We start from the raw sequence: 26656 nt of genomic DNA on the forward strand, positions 1-26656 counted from the left end.
ATCCCTCCTGTTAGGGGTTTAGTATTATACCGTCATAAAATATATGAGAAGAACATAACCCGTATCATGCCAACAACTTGTTTTAGAATAAATGTGTTTAATTCCGATGCAAAGACCCTATAAGTGAATCAATATTAAAGCCAAAATATGCAATCTTTAATGACCTGACAACAGTATCGTAACTATATAGATATAAGAAGATGTGGTATGAGTGCCAATGAGACAACTCTCCATCCAAGTAAAAATTAATAAAAGTAAACCATTATAGGTCACAGTACGGTCTTCAACACGGAGCCTTGGCTCACACCCAACAGTAAGCTATAAAGGGCCCCAGAAAATTACTAGTGTAAAACCATTCAAACGGGAAAACCAACGGTCTAATCTATATAAAAAACGAGAAACACTTATGAACCACATCAACAAACGACAACTACTGAACATCAGATTCCTGACTTAGGACAGGTGCAAACAAATGCAGCGGGTTTAAACGTTTTAATGGTACCAAACCTTCACCCTTTTTCTGAAACAATAGTGTAACATCACAACATAGAAAGACATACTATAAAATATCAACTGAAATAGCTTTACTCAATCAAATGACATATTAACACCATTGAACATACACTGAACAAATAAATTTGACCTATGACACAATGTAAATATAAAATAAATAAACTAAGGGAAGAATAATAAAAGTAACATGTTATATCGGTAAGAAATGTTAAACAATTAAAGAAAAACAATATGCTCGAACAAAAATACCATCCATTTGCAATAACTTTAAACACAGGTAAATGAAAATAATATATCCCTTCTTAATAAGTCTGTTTAAAGGTTTTGTTAGCTTTTGAGGTGAATACTGACATTTTTGTGCTTTGTAAAGAATATTACCATAAAAGATTGGATGTGAAATACCCGAACGTATAAGATGTCTGCATGTTGAGTTATATTTACGAATGATGTCCTTATACCGATGATAAAATTTAGTAAATGTTTTGATTAGTTTATGATATCGAAAACCCTAGTGTAATAATTTTTCAGTAATACATAAATTTCTCTAGTTAAAATCTAAAACGTTGTTACATACACGAGCGAATCGTACAAGTTGAGATATATAAACACCATAAGATGGTGACAAGGGAACGTCACCATCTAAAAATGGATAATTAACGATAGGAAATGAAAAATCATCTCTTTTATCATACATTTTTGTATTAAGCTTCCCGTTAATGATATAGATATCAAGATCGAGGAAAGGACAGTGGTCATTGTTAGTATTAGCTTTATTTAAAGTAAGTTCAACAGGATAAATTTCTTTAGTATACATACTGGAGTCGTCATTATTGAGAGCCAATATATCATCCAAATATCTAAAAGTATTGTTAAATTTTTGTATCAGATGTTGTTTCGATGGGTCTTTGCTGATTTTAGTCATAAATTGTAACTCATAACAATACAAAAACAGGTCCGCAATAAGTGGTGCACAGTTAGTCCCCATTGGAATTCCGATAACTTGACGATATACGGAATCTCCAAAGCGAACAAAAATGTTATCAAGTAAAAATTCAAGGGCAGATATAGTATCAAAGCATGTCCAATTGACATAGTTCTTTTGTTTGTTGCTACTAAAAATGACCTAAAAGAGTTTGAACATATGTATTCGCATTCCGACTTTTTAAATGCCCATTTAATTAGGTGTGTGAATTTTTTCTTAATAAGAATATGAGGCAAAGTGGTATATAGGGTAGAAAAATCAAAACTTTGAACAGATTCAAAATCACCAATATATGCATGCAATTTATCAAGTACTTCCAACGAGTTTTTGACACTCCAAAAGTAATTAATTCCACTATTTTCAAAGGCCTTATTTGAACTATTTATTATCAGGTTTTTGATTGTACCAAGTGTACTAGTAAGTAGAATAGACAATTTAGTAGTGGAACAATGACTTGAAGACGAAATAAATCTATATTTGTAAAGTGATTTGTGTAGCTTCGGAAGCCAGTTCATAGTTGGGACTTTCGTTGTATTTGGTTCTGCTTGTAAAGAAGTAGTTAATAGTTTATGTTTGTTACAGATATCGTTTTCTGAAAATGAAGTCAATGTTTCGTTTTCCGGAGATTTAAACTGGAGTAAAAGAGGGGCGAAATATACCGACGGAACATTCAAACTCATAAGTAAAAAATAAACTGACAAAGCCATGGCTAAAAAAGAAACATACAAACGACAGAACACGAAACACAACATAGAAAACTAAGAATTGAGAAACACGAACCCCACCAAAAACTGGGGTGATCTCAGGTGCTCCGGAAGGGTAAGCAGATTCTGCTTCACATGTGGCAGCCGTAGTGTAGCTCATGTTAGTACAAACCCTGTAATAAGTCTAATTCGGTAGGTCACATTCGGGAAAAAGGGGAGCGTAAACCAGTTTTGGAAATAGTGCGCATGACAAAAAATAATACATTAAGAAACTGTTCCGCAAAACATTTTGAGAAAGTTTATTAAGTCTACTTGTCAGATAATAAAATGACACTATTTTGTATAGAAAATAAAAACATCTTTAGGTGTTTTTGCCCATTTCATGACATGTAAAAACAGACTTATATATCTGACAAGTGAACTGAACTAAGGGACAAGTAGATCTAATTAAGTGACAAGTAGACTTATTTAGCTAATTATGACGACTTAACTAAGGGACAAGTAGGGGCAGATATATGCCACCATAGATTCATGTTTTAACAAAATAAAACCTTCGACTGAAAAGTTTGATTACGTTCAATAACTAAAGTATGACTTAAACAGCTGTGACGGACTTTTCGAATTAATGGAAAATATAAAATTGTGAAAATGCAAAATTTTTTAGGGATCCCAAAATTTATTCTTTGGCATTGACACTCAAAATTGTAGACGTTGAAGTTAAATATGTGTACATTGGCTCAAGGTGAGCGGCATGAGCGGGTAGATTGAGCGCTCACTAAACATGTTTAACTTCGCCTTATTTTGCGACCGTCCTAAGTCAAGAACCTTAAGCATTTGTTATTCTTGTATGTTTTATACTTTTGGTTCATCTCTGTGTTTCGAAGTGTAGAGTGGTGTCTATTTTCCTGATTTAGTATAGGGGAGGGTTGTGATCTCGCTAACATGTTTAACCCCGCCATATTATGTATGTATGTGCCTGTCCCAAGTCAGGAGACTGTTATTCAGTGGTTGTCGTTTGTTGCTGTGTTACATATTTGTTTTTCGTTCATTTTTTGGTACATTAATTAGGCCGTTAGTTTTCTCGTTTGAATTGTTTTACAATTGTCATTTCGGGGTCTTTTTTTAGCTGACTATGCGGTATGGGCTTTGCTCATTGTTGAAGGCCGTACGGTGACCTATAGATGTTAATTTTTGTGTCATTTGGTCTGTTGTGAAGAGTTGTGTCATACCAATCACACCCCATCTCTTTTTTATATAAGTGTTTCAGGGCCTTCTCAAGCCACCATCTGGGTGCGGGATTTCTCGCTTTATTGAAGACCCACTGGTGGCCTTGGGTTGTTTTGTATATTTGTCGGGTTGTAATCTTTTTGACGATTTCATCGTTTCCACTTTTTATTCTTTTTGCTATCATCTTTTATATCTTTGTTCTATAAGTGAAACCATATTCATGGGAAATTACACTTTTATCCAAAAAATTCTTCTGCTTTTCAAAATGCAAAACATTTCTAAAAGTAGTTGTGTACAAGAAAGAACTTTAATGTCCATGCTACAAAAATTAACAGTTTTAGCAAAAAGGTTCAAATCGAAAATTCCAACCGCAATTCCACCCAACCCCATCCCCTTTTTTACAACGACTAGATCCCATGTTCACCACCTGGTAACAATTAATTTTATGAAACATATGACTGTGTGATTTATTTGGTATTAGAAAGGAAATCAAATATATAAATAAAAAAGAGAGTATTCAACATACCTGTATAGCTGTTTTTTGCATTAACAATTCTTTTATCATATTTTCGCCGCAGCGGGGGAATTCCTGAACTATCTCCTGTATTAAGGAATCAAAATGTTTTAAATTTTTAGTTAAATTGCATTGCCGCATTCTCCTATAAACTGTACTTTCAGAAGCTGATAGGAGCTTTGCTATATCAGTAATAGTAAATTGGCATTCCAGACAAAAGTGTAGAATATTCTCTGGTATCTAAAATATTCGACTTCCAGGTGCTCGGCACAAAGTAGAAGATCCATAATTTAAACACTTTAACCGTAAATTCATTATTTTAGAGCTATCGATTAAGCCTAAACTTTGCAATTCAAATTTGGACAATTTTCCGACAATATCTGGTGTTATTTTTTCATCTTTAAAACGCGATACCAACGTGCCTAGGTTTAACTCTTTCAAAATCTCGCCCATTTTTCATACGACATAGATACAGATCTTGGCGGCAATAACTGCTTTTTTCGTAGAAGCAGATCGGAATCAGTTCTGACGTAGTGAGTAATCGCTTTAATCGTAATCATGTTCATTGACCATCAGGACGATGAATGCACATCATCATAATGATGTTTCGACATCATATAAAGATGTAAACCGAACCACACCATATGATGTTACATTGTCATAATATAATGACCTTACCACATCATATAACGATGTTAGCACATAACATAAGGATAAGTTCACATCATATAAAGAAGTTTGCACATAATATAAAGACATCTGTACATGATATAAGATAATTTGCACATCATATAAGACCATTTGCACATCATATAAGATAATTTGCACATCATATAATATAATTTGCACATCAGATAATGTCAAATTGTCATCATATAAAGGTGATTGCATATCGTATAAAGGTGATTGCACATCACATAATGCCGTTTCTACATCGTATAAGGAAAGCATCACATAATATAAGGACTCAATCACATATCATAATGGAGAAAGCACATCATATAATGAATTGTGCACATGATATAAAGATGTTTGCACCTCATATAAATGTGTTTGGACAGCATATAAGGACAACTTCACATCATATAATGACAAATGTACATCATATAAGGACAAATTCACATCACATAATGACAAGTGTACATCATATAAGGACAAGTGCACATCATATAATGTCATTTGCACATCATATAAGGGTAAAATGACATCATATAATGGCAAATGAACATCATATAATGAGAATAGTCATAATAAGACAGTGTCGGCGTTCCATAAAACTGGTTTAATGCATTGTTCCGTACTTTGAAAAGTACTTACTTGAACCTTTTCATTGTTTTTTAAACGTAAATGCACTGAAATATTACATTTTAAGCCATAGGATTTTTTTTTCACTCGATAAAACAAGGACGCACCCGAAAAACACGGACTGCTCTCGAAAAAACACGGACATACAAAAAATGAATTTACTCTCCAAAACGTACTTTTCAATGCAAAAACAAGAATTTTTGTAAAGTGTCTGTATATCTAAGTATATATAGATTCCATGTAAGCATTTCCGTTGACATTTGCATTGGTATATGTATACAAATGGCTTTAATCTATATTTTGGAGTAAAGCATCGTAAGGCTAAATTAAACACTTTTAAAACAAAATAATGTAATGTTGATAATAAATTGTTATCACAAATACTAATTTACCTTGTATGATATCAAATATAAGGTTCTGGCATCTTTTTTACGTCTTACCAGAAAAGAAGTCTGTTTGTTTACATTTTTGATCATATTCACTGGAAAAAACGTGGTCACACTAGAAAAAAAACCCGATCAAATCACTCGCAAAAACACGATTTCAACCGGACACTATACCTACCGTGTATGTGCAATACGATGCAATCTGACAAATAAGAAAAAGAAAAATTTCAAACACCTTTTTAAATAACACACTGCAAATTAAGTGTTACCATTTTAAATTTGGTATATGCTTATTCCGATCCCTGCTTATGAAAACTATATAGACCTACAGAAAGGAATTTACATTTAATGCTCATATACAGGCAAAAAAGATGGTAAAAACTTTATTAAATTTAAACTCGATTTTGAACAGTCGTTTTGCGTTTGTGCTTCTGTTTGATGTTATGTTGATCATTTTAGTCGTCAAACGTGCAAATGTCACGGCTTATTGACCAATTTGGATAAGAAATGCAAACACTTTTCCAAATTAGCCAATGACGAAACCTGCTAAATTTACCATTTCTTCCGATATTAGAAGATTTGAAGAATGAAGTGACCTTGAAACGCCAAGAATACAATCCAAACTTCAAAAGATTTGATTTTCATTCAAAATTTTTTAGGCCAAATATCTGAATTTATATATGTTGTTGATGTTTTTATAAGACATGAAATTTATACAAATATTGTCGTGTTTTAGGCAGGTGCGTTACAGGGAGAGGGGGCTCCGGGAGATCGACCTTCCAACCCGACAGTATGTGTTTGCAAAATCTTATAAATTCTGTAATCTCGAAAGCCAAAAAAATAAATTGTATAGATGTTGTTTTAGTACAAGAGTGGACACACAGAAATGTCTCGCCTGTCGTGTATTTCTAATTGAAGTTATGTTGAAAGTAAATGCTATCAGACAGTCATACATTATAAATTTTAAGCTGTAAATAATGAGATAACGTCGCTGCTGCTGATGCCTGTATGAACGCTAAAGCTGCTGCCAGGCCTGCTGAAAACAACTATCACAGTGTCTTCATACTACTAATTGTATAGGTTATTATCCGCTATATATATGAAGATATTCTTGATAACTGTGGTTACGAGTGAAATAACTTAGTGATATACCATTGATATTGATTATTGTGATTAAAGATGGCAGTAAAGAATGAAAAAAACTAACATTGACCTATGAACCATGAAAATAAGGTTAAGGTCATATGAACCCTGCCAGACAGACAGATACGCCTTACAATCATTCCATACACCAACTATAGTTGACCTATTGCTTATATTTTCTAAGAAACAATGTTCAGCATTAAAACTTAACATTGACCAATGAGCCATGTAAAAGGGGTAAAGGTCATATGATACCTGGCGGACAGACATAAACAGCTTATAAACATTCCATACACCAAATATAGTTGACCTATTGCGTATAGTTGAACAAAAATAGACCAAAACACCAAATTTTAACTCTGAGCAATGAACCGTGAAAATCAGGTCAAGGTCAGATAAAACCTGCGAGACAGACATGTACGTCCTAAAATATTTCCATACACCAAATATAGTTCACCTTTTGCATATAGTATAAGAAAAAAGGACCAAAACTAAAAAACTTAACTTTGACCACTGAACCATGAAAATGAGGTCAAGGTCAGATGACACCTGCCAGTTGGACATGTACACCTTACAATCATTCCATAATCCAAATATAGTTGACCTATTGCTAAAAGTATTAGAAAAATAGACCAAAAACAAAAACTTAACATTGAGCAATGAACCGTAAAATGAGGTCAAGGTCAAATAAAACATGCCAGACTGACAAGTACATCGTAAATTATTTTCATACACCAAATATAGTTGATTTATTCTATACAGTATAAGAAAAACAGACCAAAACAAAAAAACCTTAACTTTAACCAATGAACCATGAAAAAGAGGTCAAGGTCAGATGACACCTGCCAGTTGGACATGTACACCTTACATGCATTCCATACACCAAACATAGTAGACCTATTGCATACAGTACAAGAAAAACAGACCAAAACACAAAAACTTAACTATAACCACTGAACCATGAAAATGAGGTCAAGGTCAGATGACACCTGCCAGTTGGACATGTACACCTTACAATCATTGCATACACCAAATATAGTAGACCTATTGCTTATAGTATCTGAGATATGGACTTGACCACCAAAACTTAACCTTGTTCACTGGTCGAGGTCAAGTGAAAACTGTCTGACGGGCATGAGGACCTTGCAAGGTACGCACATATCAAATATAGTTATCATATTACTCATAATAAGAGAGAAATTAAGAATACTAAAAATCTTAACTTTTTTTTCAAGTAGTCACTGAACCATGAAAATAAGGCCAAGGTCGATGGACATATGACAGACGGAAACTTCATAACATAAGGCATCTATATACAAAGTATGAAGGATCCAGGTATTCTACCGTCTGAAATATTAAGTTTTTAAGAAGTTAGCTAACGCCGCCGCCGGATCACTATCACTATGTCGAGCTTTCTGCGACAAAAGTCGCAGGCTCGACAAAAAACTGAGGAAAATAGTATAAACCATTAGTTTCAAATAATTTTTTATCTTAAAATGGACATTTTTTCTAAATTGAAAATTATAATGAAGACACATATATAAAATATATAAATGACAATGGAAATATGAGGAAAGTAGTATGCAAACTTTAAAGTTTATTGGTGAAAACTATTTCGAATCTAGTTAATATTTTATTTTCATTAAAAAACGGAAACGAATAAAGAAATGGAATTGCAATTGTCTTTCCTTTTTAATTTCAAGTACATGTATGTTTAAAAATCATCTATATTGAATACTTCTGCATATATGTATCTAGATAAAGACTTTCCGTAATACGGCGGTCACACATCATACAACTACACCACAGTCATTTCATACTGATTTGACGTGTTGTTGTTTTACCAGTGGTGCTTGTTTGCCTGTTATAGTCTCACTGACATTTACCATACTTTCATTCAATTTCAGCGCATTTTTTTCTATCCTTATTAAAGTAGTTATTAAGTTAACTTCAGATAAAAATACTTTCCTGTAAGAACATGTTAAAACTTAGGATTTGTATTTAAAAAAATTGAGCCGAGCTGAGTGGGGTGAGAGAAAAAAGATGTCTTTCGTGATAAAAAATAGACTTATTTTTTATTGTAGTGGGAAGCGTTAGGTGTGGGTCGCCTGAGTCCGCATCCCCAGGCCATAAAGGCAAATTATTCACATAAAGAGATGTTAAAAATGCCACGTTTAACTCCTATATATTTTGAACCAAATGCTTAATCATGAGTTTTTCGATTAATCATGTAAGGAAACAACTATTAAAATAATCAGTGTTCTTATTATATGGAAAGGGGTATAATCAGAAAAGCTTCGAGAAAAACTGCAAAAACTAAGACATCAAACCATCAATCCCTGATATTGTCGCGTTCTTCATGTCCAGCAAACAAACAGATGACGGGCATGACTCCCAAACATTGAAATGAAGTTTGAAGCCAAAAGTTATGACACAAGATAAACGGGACAGTGATGGGGACGAAAATGGCACCGTCTTACGCCAATATTTTCATGGGCAAATTAGAGAAACAAACCATTTCAACATCTTTATCTAAACCTCTGTCTTGGTTCCGTTTCATCGATGATATTGACATGAAATGGATTGAATCCCAACAAAAACTGGATGATTTTATCAAACATACAAACAACGCCAACGAGTCAATTAAATTCACACATGAAATTTCCGACTCTAAAACATCTTTCTTGGACACAACTACATCTATAAAGGACGCTGTCATGTCAACAGACCTCTACTGTAAACCTACAGATAAACATCAGTACCTTATTTCCCACAGCTGTCATCCCAAACACTGTACAAAAAGAATCCCGTACAGTCAACCTCTCAAAGTTAAAAGCGGATTTGCTCCTTTGAGGAAGCTGTCACTTAACGGTTACAGGAACTTCGCGGATTTTTGACCAAACGAGGTTATAATAAATGGGAAATAGAGGGTTTGCGCGTGCTAACAATAACAGCCGCAATTACAGTACAAACAGAAAAGGCGAAGCGAAATAGTTCCGTTGGTTTTAACATACAATCCCGCCTTTACTAATTAACCTTTCCCATTTCATCCGTGCCAATTGGCAGATTATTTCCAAACACCCAAAATTATCCAAGATCTTTCCCAAACCACCTTTCTTAGCTTTTCGGAGACCCAAAAGTCTCAAAGACTTATTTGTGAGAGCTGGGCCCGTATGCATAAAGCTACTTGAGTTAATATTTGTTCCGAACGGACGGATTTTTCTACATGTCCTACGATAAATTAGTATTACGATTGGATATTTTAACTTAAGTAGCTTTATGCATACGGGCCCAAATGTCACCTCTAATAAAAGCTCTACAACTACAGGATGGTGCAAGTCGTGTGGTAACAGACGATGTCTGACCTGCCAACAAATACTGAATACTCAAACATTTACTTTCCACTCCACTGGGTCCGTATACACTATGTATTGCAATGTAACTTGCAAACCCAGAATGTTGTATACCTTCTTCAGTGTCGATGTGGCATGCAGTATGTTGGCGAGACAGAACAGCCATTCAACAAACGCATGAATGGTCATCAAAGTGACTACACCAGCAAGCCCGACCTCCCCGCAAGTCGTCATTTGAGATCACCTTGGCACGCCCAAGCTGATCTCAAAAACCTTACCATCACTATCATAGACCACAACGAGGGTTGGTCAAGGGCAGACTTGCTCTGGAAAGTTTTTGGATAAGAAAGTTAAGGACAGTTTCCCCAGAGAGCATTAATGAAAAAAAAACATAAAATGAGTCCCTACCATCACTTGTTTTCAGTAACTCGGGCTTCAGTACAGGACTCTCATAGTTTTAAGGAATTTATTCCTCCTTCCAAACATCAATATTGAAAAAAATTACCAGCGTATTGATTCGTGATAATTTGTATGACGTTCAAGATCATTATTTCAGTTTGACTACCACATGTCAAGATAAGAATCATTTGACATCTTACTGATGAAGGATATTAGTTATCCGAAATATTTAAAATTTGTTCATGATTTTACTTTATGTTTTTGGTGATGATGTACCCTTTTAGACTTGCTTATTATATATCATATTCTGTAGTGTACTGTATCATATCTATATGATCCATCGCCTCGTAAGATTTATTGTTGGCTATTATTCAGACATTTTATATATATATATATATATATATAAATATATATATATAAACAAGTCTTAATTGAAAACAACGTTCAAACCTATGATTGCGTTGGATAAAAACCGCAATTTTTATACGTGTGCATGCAAAACAAATTTCTTGGTAGAGTGGTCTAAATACAGCACAAACAACATTTTTCAAAAGACCAAAAATAGTGAAAAAGTATATTTTAACAAAACGCATTTGACTAGCAGGTCGAACAACGGATGTTCTTAAACCCTGTTGATATATATATATATATATATAAACAAGTCTAAATTGAAAACAACGTTCAAACCTATGATTGCGTTGGATAAAAACCGCAATTTTTATACGTGTGCATGCAAAACAAATTTCTTGTTAGAGGGGTCTAAATACAGCACAAACAACATTTTCCAAAAGACCAAAAAAGTGAAAAAGTATATTTTAACAAAACGCATTTGACTAACAGGTCGAACAACAAATGTTCTTAAATCCTGCTGACTGCCATTGGCGATTGCCAAATAAACGGATCACAAGGTGTAATAAATGGATCTTAACTTTAAATTTAATACCAAACAGAAAACAATAAACTTGCGGCGAAGATGGTATACCGCAAACAAAGGTGCAAAGATTTTTTGTACACCATATCCGGATTTCGACAATTAATGTCTCTTCAGTGATGTTAGGAATCGAAACGGTTATTGGAAGGCCACATAATTTATCTCAATTTGGGATAGACTCTTATAAATAAACTTGCGGAAAAGATGGTATACCGCAAACAAAAGGTGCAAAAATTAGTACACCATATCCGGATTTCGACAATTAATGTCCCTTCAGTGATGTTAGGAATCGAAACGGTATTTGGAAGGCCGTATATATATATAGTTTAATATAAATATATTATATATATATATATAAATACTTTATTCAGAAGTCATATATATATATATTTGACTTCTGAATAAAGTATTAGACACTTCTGCTGAAGAATCAGCTACTGAAAAAAGGTATAACAAAAATCTTCTTCTTCATTTACAGATGTCTGGTTTAACAGTATTGTATAAAATTACAAAATTTATTTTTCTAATTTTTATATTAATTTTTCAATTTTTTATATTTGTTAAATAAAAACAAAATATGGATAATGCTTGTGTGTATTGTTAAGTATAAAGGAGAATTTCTCTGGTGAGTTTCTTCTTGAAGCACTCTGTAGTGGTACTTCAGCCTATTGGTTCAGGTAATTTGTTCCAATCTTTTATAGTTTGGCAGAAGAAAGAACATTTATTCAATGTCTTTGCTGCATCGGATTTGTTTGTATGTTTGTTCATGATTAGCCCAGATGTTTGCTTTTAACTAGGATATTATCATATGGAAATTGAAATTTTGTTGTTGGTGATTCTATTTTGGACTATTATACTTACATATATTATGTCCCAGATTCTATGGAACATGTTTAATCGGCTTTTAAGCCTTCTTTCTGGTAATGATGGACACTAAAGTGTGATTAGCATGTTTATAACCCTTTCCGAGTATATATGATTATTTAGATCATACGTATATATCTTGCTGCACGTTTTTGGACTTTTTCTATGGATTTGATGTTCTCTGTTGTATGTTGGTCCCAGACGGTGCAGCAGTATTCCAGTTTTGGCCTAAAAAGGACTTGGTATGCTCGATCTTTAATCACGTCTTTAATGGTCAATGTCGGAGTCAAGTTATTTTAAGATTTCTTCTGATGAATGAAAAAAAATACCGAACTTCAAGGTAAAGTCAAAAAAAGTCAAAAAGTGGGAAGCCCATAAAAATTTTAGTGCATTCATCGATTAGCCTTAATCGATGTTTGCATGTTTGAAATACAGAATTGCTCAAATCTTGTAAACATTTTTTTGCAGCGACAAACAAGTGCCTGTGTAACAATACCGTAAAATGCCATCCATTTCGGTTTCAGTTTTTGTTATTATTTACTTAACTTCCTGTGTACAAATTGAAAGTAGAAAACGCAAGTTGAAAATTAAAGCGTGACTATTTTGCAAGAAATGATTTAATATGACTGAATATATTTTATGAAAGATGTCTAAAGAAGAAAAACAAACAAACATAGGAGATAAAGTTATTCAGTACGAAACGTTTTTGAATGAAAAGCTCAGAAAAGATTTAAGGTTTGTACAGCATATTACATTATGTAAAATTGTTTATAATTACTCTGCACTTCGATGCGTCTTTAATTGACACTACACTTGTAATGTATTGTATTATTCTCATTATTTCATCTCAAGATTTCAAACTTACATTCACAGTGACATAACATTTAAGTACCTCTGTATATATAAAGATCATACCATCAAATTAAAACACCTGCAAATCTAGTCCAAATAATTATGACTTCTTCTTCTTCTTCTTCTTCTTCTTCAGTTTCAGAAAACCATCAACATACTGATGTTTACTTTCCGGCGCATACCTGGTAAAATTTTTTCAAATTTATGTATTTATAAATGTAGTTAGACATAGATTGTCAAATTTTTTGTATTCCATATTTTTGTATATTTGTTATATTATTATTGATTTTTACAATTTTTCTTTGTTTTTAGATTTTTCGTTTTTATGTAGTTTTTCTAATATTTCATTTTTTATTTTTATTTTTAATTTAAGATAAAAACATGATTGCCTGATTACTTCAGGTGTGGATAGGTATCAAGGAGCACATCGTGAGTGAGTGCATCCTTGAAAGTTTCTGTGGTGGTGTTTTTTGTTATGACTTCTTCAAAGGCTATTTAATTGTTTGCTATTACACCTTCCTGCGTCACAGCAAATAATTAAAATAGCCTTTTAAGACGTTACAATTATTTGGACTGCTGCAAATCTTACAATATATAATAATTCATAGTACTGCAAAAAAAAAAAAAAGAGAATATGAGAAAATGGTCCAGCTACATAATCATAACTCCTGGGTGCTGTGCTAATTTACAGGGCACACATAAATCAATTTAATTGTGAAATTAGTGAAATTAAACCCCTAACAACAATTTCCCACTTTACAGCATTATAGTTTACAGCATTAATAGTTTACAGCATTAATAGTTTGACATGTTTATAACATAAAATCACATGCTCTACTGAGCTTTTACAACAACAATGACAGACATATGATATAAACATGATATACACATTTGTGAGCATGCAAAATGATGATCATATATAGCCAAGCAGTCAGTTGCAGCACTGCTGAAAGCATAACTTTTTAACAAAGTAGAAGCATATGCATTTGAAATATGTAAAATAGCTGGTCGAGCATGCATGACAGTGACAATTGTGGTGTGATTGACGATAAAACAACATACCAGCATAAGACAAAAGGACAAGGAAGTAAACAACTACATGTTGCTGTATGACCTTCAACAATAAGCAAAACTCAGTGTAAAAGGCCCTGGATAACAAAATATGACACATTATTACAGAGGGTAATTGAGGCATGATTTAAGCTCAAAATATAAAAAAAAATTGTTGTAGGGGTTAAACATGTATATAAGTATATATTTTCCTTTTATTTCAGTAAAATTTTAGAGCAGAGGGATGAAGTATACAAACAAACAGCTGAATATCTTCAATTAAAAACAGTTATAGAAACAATTAAGGTATTATGCTCAATGACCTTATACTATCAATACTATACTATGATCTACTTTAGGAATATAATGTTATTGATAATAGGCAAAACAGATAATCATTTGCAGCCATTTTGGTCACAGAAAGCTCTTTTGGATTCCCTTGAAAATATCTAGCCTAACCTGAGTCTGAGGCGATCTTCCTATAATACTGTGTGAAATGAAGATTTGAACTATGAAAAATTGAATTGAAAATGGACATTTTGCCATCAATAAACCAATAGTGAATTATTTTAAATAATTTAGAAATTGCTTAAGTCCCTTTTGAAAACCTGCCATAAGAAATTTTAAAGAAGAAGTTCATCTATCCAGTTGGGCTGGTAGACATAAGGCATTGATACTTTGAAAAAGTCGACAAGATATAAGTTAGGAAAATGAAAATAATTTCATGTTTAAAAAAGTAAAAAAGTTCAATGTCAGCACAATATCAAACTACACTTAACCATGACTAAACATGATGATTGATGATATTTGATAAATTTCTTGACCAGGGAAGTGGTAATATGTCAATAAGGTCAAGGTCACAAAAAATATAGAATGCACATGAAAATCACCTTCATGTATACTGATGCATCCATAATCATATGCTAAGTAAGTTAGGTGGACAAAGTTGGTGTGGCTTAGACAAGCATGAAAGGTAAAAATATCAGTCTATTGATGATTACCTTAACCTTTCAAGTTAATTCAAATATGATCGGTACATCCTCAGAATAAGCATTATCTACCAAAGATATTATTAGATTAAAAAACCTTTGTGAGCACGCTAACATACCCCACACCCCCACATTGTCACTGGGCAAAAAAATCTCACCCAATTCCTAAGTTCAAAGACTAATAACTCCTACAAAAGTCAACTTGTGGATTTGCATATTTTCATATTATGTCCTTAATATCTACACAGTTTCGTGAAATTCCTTTGAATGGTTTCAGAGGAGTTGCAATGACAAACTGCTTCAGTAGTATATTTAGGCAAATATTCTAAGTTCAAAGAGGCAAAACTCCTAGAAAAAAAATTATAAATCAAAATTTCCTGTCGATATGCACATCTACATAGAGCTTCCTAAACTATAAAGTTTCATGAAATTCTGTTGTGTGGCTTCAGAGGAGTTGCGATGACAAACTGTTGCAGTAGTATATTTAGGCCAAAATTCTAAGTTCAGAAAGGCATAACTCCTAGAAAAAAAATTGAATCATAACTTCTTGTCGATATGCACATCTACATATTATGTCGTCATTGTCTACAAGGTTTCATGAAATTCAGTTGTGTGGTTTCAGTGGAGCTGCGATGACAAGAACAGGACTGATGGATGGAAGGACTGACGGACAGGTCAAAAACATTATACCCTAAGGAACAAAGTTCTGTGGGGTATAAATATAATTATGGTTCATAATTCATAAGATGAGAAAATCAGAAATTTCAAAAGAATATCTCCTTAAAGTAACTAAAAATTTAAGCTTTCTCTAGCTCCATGAGGGGAGTTAATGACTCTATAAAGGTAAAAAATATTTTTCAATAAATAATTCAGAAACCAAATTTTCTAATAATCAATTGAGTATTCCTCTGCTCTATAAAGACATCATCTACTTTAGTTTAGTAAGGATCTTATTAATGAGTCAAAACATATAAATGTAAAACAAAACAGACCAGTAAACATAGGATGTCATTTCATTTCATGTACCTAAAAACAAGATGGTCTAATAATAAATTATTATAACATGCTAAAATGACAGGAAAGAAACATCAATTGGATGGTACCTGGGTTATTGTTGTTTAAATAATGACAACAATGAAGTTTAACTGTACTGATAAGAAAGCTTACTGGTATAATGCTTAAATTGCTTTTCATTAATTAAGAATGATTTTTTTTTCTTTTTTATAGCAAACAGATTACAAAAAAGAAGAATTAAAGACAAAGATAGATTTAGGATGTAACTTTTATGTTCAAGCTAGAGTGTAAGAATGAATAACATTTCCTGGCATTAAATAAGCGCCAACAAGAGGGTTGAGCAGCAGTATGTTAGGGGACAACCGTTTAATTTTGAGGGGGTGCCTGGCAAATTTGACGAGGTCGGAATATTTTATTTCCAACATAAAGGTGGCCAGATTATTTATGTTCACTCAGACCACGGCCAGAATATTTATTTTCTGCTCATCCCCAAATTGACACAAAATCTGCCCCTCCTTGCCACCACTCAGAATGAACTTTTTGCCCTTAAAGTAATTTATCTTTTGTGATACAGATTACCTTATAGGATACACATACAACTTCAAACAAAAAAAGCAGTCAAAATGAAGTCTCGAATATATACTCTTATTAATATGAAAATATAATAATATTACAATCGAGGGTGGGTCCAAGGAAAGAAGTGTGTTATTATCCAAAATGGAAAAATTTTCTGGCGAGGTAGCAAGTTAATTTTTTTTATGCCCCCGCCGAAGCGGAGGGGGCATTTAAGTTTTACCCTTGTCCATCCATACGTACGTCCCAAAATTGGTTTCCGTTCTCTAACTTAAGTTTGCCTCAACCAAATGTTATCAAACTTATACACAATGCTTATTACCACAAAACACAGATCAATTTGAATTTTGGTGGCGTCACTTTAACCGTTCTAGAGTTATGCCCCTTTATAAATGGAAAAATTTCCGTTCTCTAACTTAAGTTTGCCTCATCCAAATATATGAAACTTATACACAATACTTAATACCACAATACACAGATCAAGTTTGAATTTTGGTGGCGTCACTTTTACTGTTCTAGAGTTATGCCCCTTTACAAATGGAAAAATTCCTAAATTTCTCATTTTTTTTTCCAAAAATATCAATGTCATTATTCAAGTAATTTTTAAAATTGGAGTTATCTTCCTTTGTCCATGATTATAGTTAAATCAACTACAATCAATGCTTTATACAATGCAATGTTTAATTTTGCCTTCCACTGATAAAACACAGATCAAGTTGAATTTGGGTAGTGTCACTTTAACCATTATTGAGTTATGCCCCTTTATAAATCGAAAAATTGCATAATTTTTAGTTTCCATTCTGTAACTTAAGTTTGCCCCAACCAAACATTATGATACCTATACACAATACTCATTACCACAAAACTAAGATCAAGTACAAATATTGTTTCCGTTCTCTAACTTTAGTTTGCCTCAACCAAATGTTATGAAACTTATACACAATGCTTATTACTACACAATACAGATTAAGTACGAAATTCGGTGGCGTCACTTTTACCATTCTTGAGTTATGTCCCTTTATAAACATAAAAATTGCTGAATTTTTCGTTTCCATTCTCTAACTTTAGTTTGTCTCAACCATATGTTATAAAACTTACACACAACCGTTCTAGAGTTATGCGTGTTTACAAATAGAAAAATTGCTGAATTTTTTGGTTTCTGTTCTCTACTCTAGTTAGCCTCAACCAAATGTTATGAGACTTGCACACAATGCTTATTACTGTACCACAAAACTCAGATCAAGTTCAAATTTGGGTAGTGTCACTTTTACCGTTCTTCAGTTATGTCCCTTTATAACTATTATGATATGCAAGAGGGGGCATCATCCACATTTATTTTGCAAAGATTTCATAAAAAATAAAAATAAAGAAAATTTACATTTATATAATTTTTAATGGATATGTATAGAATAATACATGGCAAAATTCGTATCGCTTGCTGTATGACCACTCAACCAATATCAGCCCTTGGGGCCTTTGGCCCTCTGGACTGATATTGGTTCCTCTTGATGACGCAGCATAAAATATGGATTTGCCAGGTATTATTCTATACATATCCATTAAAGATTATATAAATGTAAATATTTTTTATAGACATACCAAACTTGGTACAGAGGTTGAAGGATAATAAATTACAACATGATCTCCATCACTTTTTGTAAAACAAACACAAACCAGGGACATATATACATATATATATATATATGTGTATATATATGTTCTCTGCACAAACTATTAAAAAATTGTTCCAAAGCAATCTTCTTTCATGGGAAGGTGTTAGAGTTGACAGAAGTCATAGCTTTTTTACAGGGTTCTTTTATAGGCAGGGTATTTATGTTTTGCAGATACATCAGTTAATTGAAATATGAGGCAAAGTATTTAAGTATGGATTCCATAGTGAGTACACATTCTATCTTTAGGATTAAATTCCCTACTAGGATTCAAAATAGTTTACTCTTAATTACTTGAATAAATAATTTGAGAGTTTATTTAGGTTGGGTTTAATTTGCTAAAATTTCAATTAACTTATGAATGTATTAAGACGGAAAAAAAAGTCAATTTACATGTGTTAATGTTTAAAACAGTTGGAATTTATTTTGCAGACCTGACACATCAATGATATTTCTTAATATTGGATTTGGGTTTTATGTAGAACTTACCCATGATGAAGCATTGAAGTTTATTACAAGGAAAACAGATAATTTAAATGAAAAAGCAGAGATCCTGACAAAAGATGCCACATCAGTAAAAGCTCACATAAAATTAGTATTAGAGGTAACAAAATCAACATTCTGTTCTGTTTTCTACATTACTGTTAATACTATCAATCTGCTAATCTGTGATGTACATTGGATGGGTTGCTATTTTCGTGGAAATAAGCTTTACTGTGTTTTTTTAACCGAAAGAGCAAAGTTAACGGTTTCTTTTGGTGTCACTCTATTGATCAGATCCTTCAATTTCCTGTTTTTAGTTACAGATTCAGGTTTATGTGTGTGTGGGGGGGGGGGGGGGGGGGGGGGGGAGCTGACATTCTGTCTAACATGTAACCTGAAATATAGACCTCCAAGCACAATATCAGTTGAAAACATATCTAAACAGCAAAAAAATAGAAGAAAAAAGGAAAGCATTTGACTGACATCTTTTAATATTAACTTTTTAAAAATTATTTTCAGTTAAATTACCTTACTTACTTACTTGGATGTATAACCTGCCACATTCTTTGTTTGCCTGTCCCAGGTTGGGAGCCTGTGGTTCTGTGGTTATCATAGGTTCATGTCTGTGTAATTTTTTGTTGTAAAGAACGCAGTTGGTTTTCTTGTTTGAATTTTTTCACATTTTTCATGTTGGCGCCTTTAAAGCAGACAATACGGTATGGGTTTTTCTCATTGTGGAAGGCAATAAGGTAGCCTATAACTGCTAACATCCACTTCGTTTGAACTCTGGTAAATAGTTGTCTCATTGGCAATCATACCACATCTTCTTATTTTTATATATGTACTCTTTGTGCATTTTTGCACATGAGGCTATCAGTTGAAAATGTACCTTTTTATACGCCCGTTTACGGGACGTATTATGGTATACCGTTGTCCGTCCGTCCGTCTGTCCGTCCGTCTGTCCGTCGTCAACATGTCGGACATTAACTCAAAAATGATTTAACCAATTTGCATAAAACTTTGGTGAATTGTTTATATCTATTGACGTGAGCTCCCTTTCGTTTTTAATAAAATTTAGATTTTACGTTTCCGAGTTATGGGGTTTTATTCATTAAAAAAAGGGGGATTTTCCAGTTTTTGGACAATAATTCAAGAATACTTTCACCAACTTGCAAGAAATTGTGGTGAATTGTTTATATCTATTGACATGAGCTCCCTTTCAATTTTTATAAATTTTAGATTTTACGTTTCCGAGTTGCAGGGTTTTATTCATGAAAAAAGGGGGGATTTTCCAGTTTTTGGACAAAAACTCAAAAATGCTTTCAGCAATTCTAATGAAACTTTGGGGAATTGTTTGTATGTATTGATGTAAGCTCCCTTTAGAATTTTATAAATTTTACATTTTACATTTCTGAGTTATGGGGTTTTATTCATTAAAAAAAGGGGTGATTTTCCAGTTTTCGGACAATAACTCAAAAATTCTGTCACCAATTCTCATGAAACTTTGGTGAATTGTTTATATCTATTGATGTAAGCTCCCTTTTTATTTTCATAAATTTCTAATATGACATTGAGAATTAATTGAACTTTATTTGTTTATAGTCTGACAACAGATTTACTAAGTATTGCACAACAGCAAGAAATCTTTAATTGAATATAAATTCAATTCATATAACCAATTTCAAGATCTTTGACTACATTTATTCAGAAACCTATAATATGTCAAATATTTAATTACAATCCAAATTTGGACCTGAATCAAGCTTGAATATTGTGTCCATTTTTGTCCCAACTGTTCAGGGTTGGACCTCTGCGGGCGTATCTAGCTGCGCTCAGCGAAGCAGTTTATTAATAAGAGAAAGTGGCATGGAACTGTCTAATGTCCAATTGAAGTCATACTTGTAGTCTGAAGCAAGAAATAATTACTTAATCATCACAAGTACTAATTACTGTCAGATCAAATTCAAACAAACATGATCTACTGATATAAAATTCAATTAAGTGGACTAAATAAACCAGAAATTGTTCACATCTTGTTTGTTGCAATAAAGTTTATTTATTTTTTCAGGGTTTAAGAGAACTACAACAGATACCAAGGGAACCTGAGAAAAAGCCATATAGAGATGTGTTATCTTGAATTAAGATGACATACAATTGTTAACTTAACAGAAACCTCTCCTGTAATAAAGGATGAGAATATTAGGTCTAGTCTCCAAGCATTTGACCTATCTACTATTTTGTAAAGAAGCATGTAAAATCAGATGTCAAATAAAAAATATTATGAAATAAATGCATTAGTCAATAAAATATTAGCATCCTAGAAAAAAGGCAACAATAGTTTACTGATGTATAAATCTATTGAGAAGATAGAAACCAAGGTAAAAAAACTTAAACTGAGGGAACAGCATGAACTTCAAAAGGAGCGAGAACTGGCGCGTAGACAGGTTAAGCATCTCCTGGCATGGGAATTCATACTCAGCCAAAATATCTCAATCTGGAATAGGACCAATTTTAAATTACTAAATAGACGACTATTCTAATATTTCAAGATCTAAGACCATGAAAACATGCCATTTGGTGAGTTGAGATACAGACACATCCTATTGGTCAGCTAATTGGTTATGGTCACAGTCAAACTTAGGATGTGTCAATTTCAGTTGCTCTCCCTCATAACTCTGTTGGAGCAGTTTTTGCCTTAGGAGAACTGGGATTGTTTAGTTTCAATTCCTAGATTGGATAATCATTCAATTTTCAATGCCTAACAATATTCCTAATTGGAAGGAGTTGAGTGAGAGTATTTTTCTCACAGTTCTATGAAGACAGCCCTTATAATTTTGGGACGACACAAAAGTAACAAACTAGAAACTGTCTATGGGGATCATCATTAAATCAGGAATTTTATTTCAAATTGCTAATTTTTTCAGGTTTTGAAGGGTTTCCCTGTAATTTTGGATAACGTTTAAAAGTGTTTCCAAGTTTTTAAGTGTTTCCCAAATATGTAGGATCAGGTTTAAAAAAGATTTCCCAATATTGTTGGATCAAGTTTTTAAGGTGTTAATCATTTCATACACCAAATATAGCTGATCTACTGCATATTGTATCTGAGAAATAGACCTAAAAAGATAACTTAATATTGACCAATGAACCATGAAAACAATTTCAAAGTCAGATGAACCCTGCCAGGCAGACATGTACAAGCATTGAACAATCAAAATGAGATAAGGTCGGATGAACCCTGTCAGACGGAATGTACACCTTACAATCATTTCATACACTGAATATAGTTAACCACTGCTTCTTGTATCTGAGAAAAGTTCCAATCACAAAAAGTTTACCTTGATTACTGATCCATGATATGATGCCAAGGTCAGGTGGACAAGAAGACCTTGCAAGGAATCCATATACTAAATATATTCAAGGTCAAAGAATGGATATATGCTAGAATGAAACTTTGTAACATAAGGCATCTATATACAAGGTATGCAACATTCAAGACTTTCCGTATGCTTTCTGAAATATAAAGCTTTATACAAATTGCTTGCTTTGTGGTATGGGTTTTGCACATTGTTGAAGGCTGTAAGTTGACCTATAGTTGCTAAACATCTACATCATTTGGTCTCTGGTGGAAAGTTGTCTCATTGGCAATCATACCACATCTTATTTTTATATGCCTGGCCTACTGGATTTGCATCATTATGTCTCCCATTCTACAACTTTCTTTGCAAGAGTGACAATAATAAAATTATCATTTGATTGAGATGAGTGGATAAAAATTCTGAGTAAGTTAAGGAATAATGAAACAGTATACTAAGTCTATAGTTTATAGATCTTTTGTATAGTTATTGCACAGCATCAGTACTTTTTTCATGAATTTCTTTAAATTTTGATAAATCTTGACATAAACCTATGGAATTCTTCTTAACTACTTAAAAAGAGTAATATTGTGTAATGGAGAAATTTCAGTATAAAAAGAGTAATGATTGTCAGGGCTTTATAATGCTCTTTGCAACTCATTAAATACTCATATTAATTGAACATCAATGTCTAAAATGCATTTTGTTATGTTCTCTTTCCTTCCACATAATAAATTAACACATCACATTATGTAAAGAACAAAACTTCCATTGGAAATAAAGTTATAGAAAATAAATGTACCTTTTGATCATATGGACTTAAAAACTTGTTTCTGTAGAGGGAAAAAAAATTGGAAAAGCGACATCTGCAGCATTCTGAACTAAAATAAACAAACATTTGTTGATATTGATATGACTCATTTGCTGATATTGATATGACTCATTTATTCATTTAAATGAAATCCATTGTGGTGACCTTAAATAAAATGGTTTCCTATTTCACGAACCTTTTCAATGGATTGTGTAACTAATGAGATCAAACACGCCAAAATTACTAACTCTTATGTACTCAATGTTTCATTCCTTTACTTTTAGATTAAATCTATGAATTGGATAGTCTACAGTCTACACAATAGATTCAATCTGCAGAAAATCCTTTAAGTTTGAGAGATTCCATCCAATCCAAACATTTCACATTTATACCGCCATCCTTTGTGATTGCTTTGATTTTTCCATCTGTGCCAGACAGATAGCCTGAAAAGATAGTTTACACCTATATGGTCATATAGAAAAATCAGTAAACTTAGCCTTTAGATGACACTTGTTAAGGTTGCACATGTGTAAAATAGACAACACAATTTCCAAATAGAAATCCTATTAGACCTAAAACTGTGACACTTTTGCTATGAAGTTTCATAAAAGTTGATCATGATAAATTTCTTATTATAAGATAATACTTATATTTTTATATGCCCGTTTACGGGACATATTATGGTATACTGTTGTCCGTCGTCAACATGTCGGACATTAACTCCAAAACGCTTTAACCAATTTGCATAAAACTTTGGTGAATTGTTTATATCTATTGACATGAGCTCCCTTTCGTTTTTTATAAATTTTAGATTTTATGTTTCCGAGTTATGGGGTTTTATTCATTAAAAAAAGGGGGATTTTCCAGTTTTCAGACAATAACTCAAGAATGCTTTCACCAACTTGCAAGAAATTTTGTTTAATTGTTTATATCTATTGACATGACCTCCCTTTTGATTTTTATAAATTTTAGATTTTATGTTTCCGAGTTACGGGGTTTTATTCATAAAAAAAAGGGGGATTATCCAGTTTTCGGACAAAAACTCAAAAATGCTTTCAGCAGTTCTCATGAAACTTTGATGAATTGTTGATATCTATTGATGTAAGCTCCCTTTAGAATTTTATAAATTTTAGATTTTACATTTCCGAGTTATGGGGTTTTATTCATTAAATAAAATGCTCCGCAGGGCGCAGCTTGATACGACCGCAGAGGTCGAACCCTGAACAGTTGGGGCAAGTATGGACACAGCATTCAAGCTTGATACAGCTCTGAATTCGGATTGTGATTAAATATTTGACACAGCATAGGTTTCTGACACAGAATGAATGTGGTCTAAGAACTTAAAAATTTTAAATTGGACATTCACCTATTATGGTCCAATATCCAAAATCTAAATACATGGTTAGATTCAGCATATCAAAGAACCCCAAGAATTCAATTTTTGATGAAATCAAACAAAGTTTAATTTTGGACCCTTTTGATCTCATTGTGGACAAAGTTGATAACGGGGCCCAAAAATCAAAAATCTAAATACATGGTTAGATTCAGCATATCAAAGAACCCCATATATTCAATTTTTGTTGAAATCAAACAAAGTTTAATTTTGGACCCCGATTTGGACCAACTTGAAAACTGGGCCCATAATCAAAAATCTAAATACATGTTTAGATTCAGCATATCAAAGAACCCTAAAAATTCAATTTTTGTTAAAATCAAACTAAGTTTAAATTTGGACCCTTTGGACCTTTATGTAGACCAATTTGAAAACGGAACCAAAAATTAAGAATCTAAATACACGGTTAGATTCGGCATATCAAAGAACCCCAATAATTCAATTTTTGATGAAATCAAACAAAGTTAAATTTTGGACCCTTTGGACCTCAATGTGGACCAATTTAAAAACGGGGCCTAAAATCCAAAAACTTAATACACGGTTAGATTCAGCATATTAAAGATCCCCAAGAATTCAAGAATAGAACCCCATTGAAATTGATCAAGAAATAAGCAATTTATATGAAGTATCTTCTTTTGCAATTGAATATTTCTTGCTATTGCGCAATACTGTACAATTGACAATTTCTTGCTATTGCGCAATATTGTGCTATTGGATATTTCTTGCTATTGCGCAACACTGTGCAATTGAAGATTTCTTGCTATTGCACAATACTGTGCAATTGAAGATTTCTTGCTATTGTGCAATACTGTGCAATTGAAAATTTCTTGCTATTGCACAATACTTATTATATAATAATTTACACATCCTGTTTGGTGTGTATCTCCTACCATATCATTATTATTTGCTTTTAAATATAAATCAGAAATAACCAACTTAAAATGAAAAATTTTAAAAGAAAAAAAAAGGAAAATAAAAAAAAATAAAAAAAAAAAATCCCCCCCCCCAAATTTTTTGAACCCCCTTATGATTCATCACCCCCAAACTCAATCCCAGCCTTCCCTTTGTGGTATGGTACCTTGCAGTACAATTTCAGAGAGATCCATACACTTGAACACAAGTTATTGTCTGGAAACTAGAAAAATGCTTATTTTTGGCCCCTTTTTGGCCCCCAATCCCTAAACGTTTACCCCAAAACTCAATTCCAGCTTTCCCTTTGTGATATGGAACCTTGTAGTACAATTTCAGAAATATCCAAACACTTACACACAAGTTATTGTCATGAAACTAGAAAAATGCTTGTTTTTTGCCCCTTTTTTTGGCCCCTAATTTCTAAAATTTTGAGGCAATTACCCCCAAAATCAATTACAGCCTTCCCTTTGTGATATGGAACCTTGTGGTACAATGTCAGAGAGATCCATACACTTACACACAAGTTAATGTCTGGAAGTTACAAAAATGCTTATTTTTGGCCCCTTTTTGGCCCCTAATTCCTTAACTGTTGGTACCATACCCCCCAAAATCAATCCCCACCTTCCTTTCGTGGTATTGAACCTTATGGTAAAATTTCATGGAGATCTATTCACTTAAACTAAAGTTAGAGTGCGAAAACCAATGTGTCTTCGGACGACGCCGGACGACGCCAGATGACGACGACGACGCCAACGTCATACCAATATACGACCAAAAAATTTTTAATTTTTGCGGTCGTATAAAAAGGGGGGATTCTCCAGTTTTCAGACAATAACCCAACCAAAAATGCTTTCAGCAATTCTTATGAAACTTTGGTGAATTGATTATATCTATTGATGTAAGCTCCTATTAGAATTTTATAAAATTTATTTGTTTATAGTCTGACAACAGATTTACTAAGTATTGCGCAACAGCATAGTGTATTGCACAACAGCAAGAAATTTTTAATTTAATATAAATTCAATTCATATAACCAATTTCAAGTTCTTTGACTACATTTATTCAGAAACGTATAATATGTCAAATATTTAATCACAATCCAAATTCAGACCTGTATCAAGCTTGAATATTGTGTCCATTTTTGCCCCAACTGTTCAGGGTTGGACCTCTGCGGGCGTTTCCAGCTGCACTCAGCGAAGCAGTTTATTAATTTATAATTTTATGCATTTGTTTTA

At 32.9% G+C, this 26656-nt stretch overlaps 2 protein-coding genes across 3 annotated transcripts in view; one reads left to right on the top strand and one right to left on the bottom strand.

Moving 5' to 3' along the window:
* The first annotated feature begins 12856 nt into the window (after window positions 1-12856).
* Window positions 12857-21259, top strand: LOC127729699 (protein UXT-like). The gene is made up of 5 exons (XM_052237550.1): window positions 12857-13056; window positions 14448-14529; window positions 16440-16513; window positions 18902-19073; window positions 21021-21259. Exons 1-5 carry the CDS (start codon window positions 12968-12970, stop codon window positions 21087-21089), a joined length of 486 nt encoding a protein of 161 aa, XP_052093510.1. The 5' UTR covers window positions 12857-12967; the 3' UTR covers window positions 21090-21259.
* Window positions 21260-22757: 1498 nt separating this feature from the next.
* Window positions 22758-26656, bottom strand: part of LOC127729610 (protein FAM185A-like) — a 33814-nt gene continuing 29915 nt past the window's right edge. For both annotated transcript variants that reach the window (XM_052237463.1, XM_052237454.1), the window contains exon 7: window positions 22758-23559. In XM_052237463.1, coding sequence (XP_052093423.1) covers window positions 23444-23559 — 116 coding nt within the window. In that variant the 3' untranslated portion in view covers window positions 22758-23443. The remainder of the gene's footprint in view (window positions 23560-26656) is intronic.

This window comes from Mytilus californianus, unplaced genomic scaffold, assembly GCF_021869535.1.
Source record: "Mytilus californianus isolate M0D057914Y unplaced genomic scaffold, xbMytCali1.0.p SCAF_1, whole genome shotgun sequence".
Taxonomy (NCBI): domain Eukaryota; kingdom Metazoa; phylum Mollusca; class Bivalvia; order Mytilida; family Mytilidae; genus Mytilus; species Mytilus californianus.

Coding starts and splice junctions, on each gene's coding strand:
- LOC127729699 (XM_052237550.1), top strand. CDS start 12,968: ATGTCTAAAGAAGAAAAACAAACAAACATAGGAGATAAAGTTATTCAG. Junction 14,530..16,439: donor CAGTTATAGAAACAATTAAG/GTATTATGCTCA, acceptor TCTTTTTTATAG/CAAACAGATTACAAAAAAGA. Junction 16,514..18,901: donor TTTTATGTTCAAGCTAGAGT/GTAAGAATGAAT, acceptor TTTATTTTGCAG/ACCTGACACATCAATGATAT.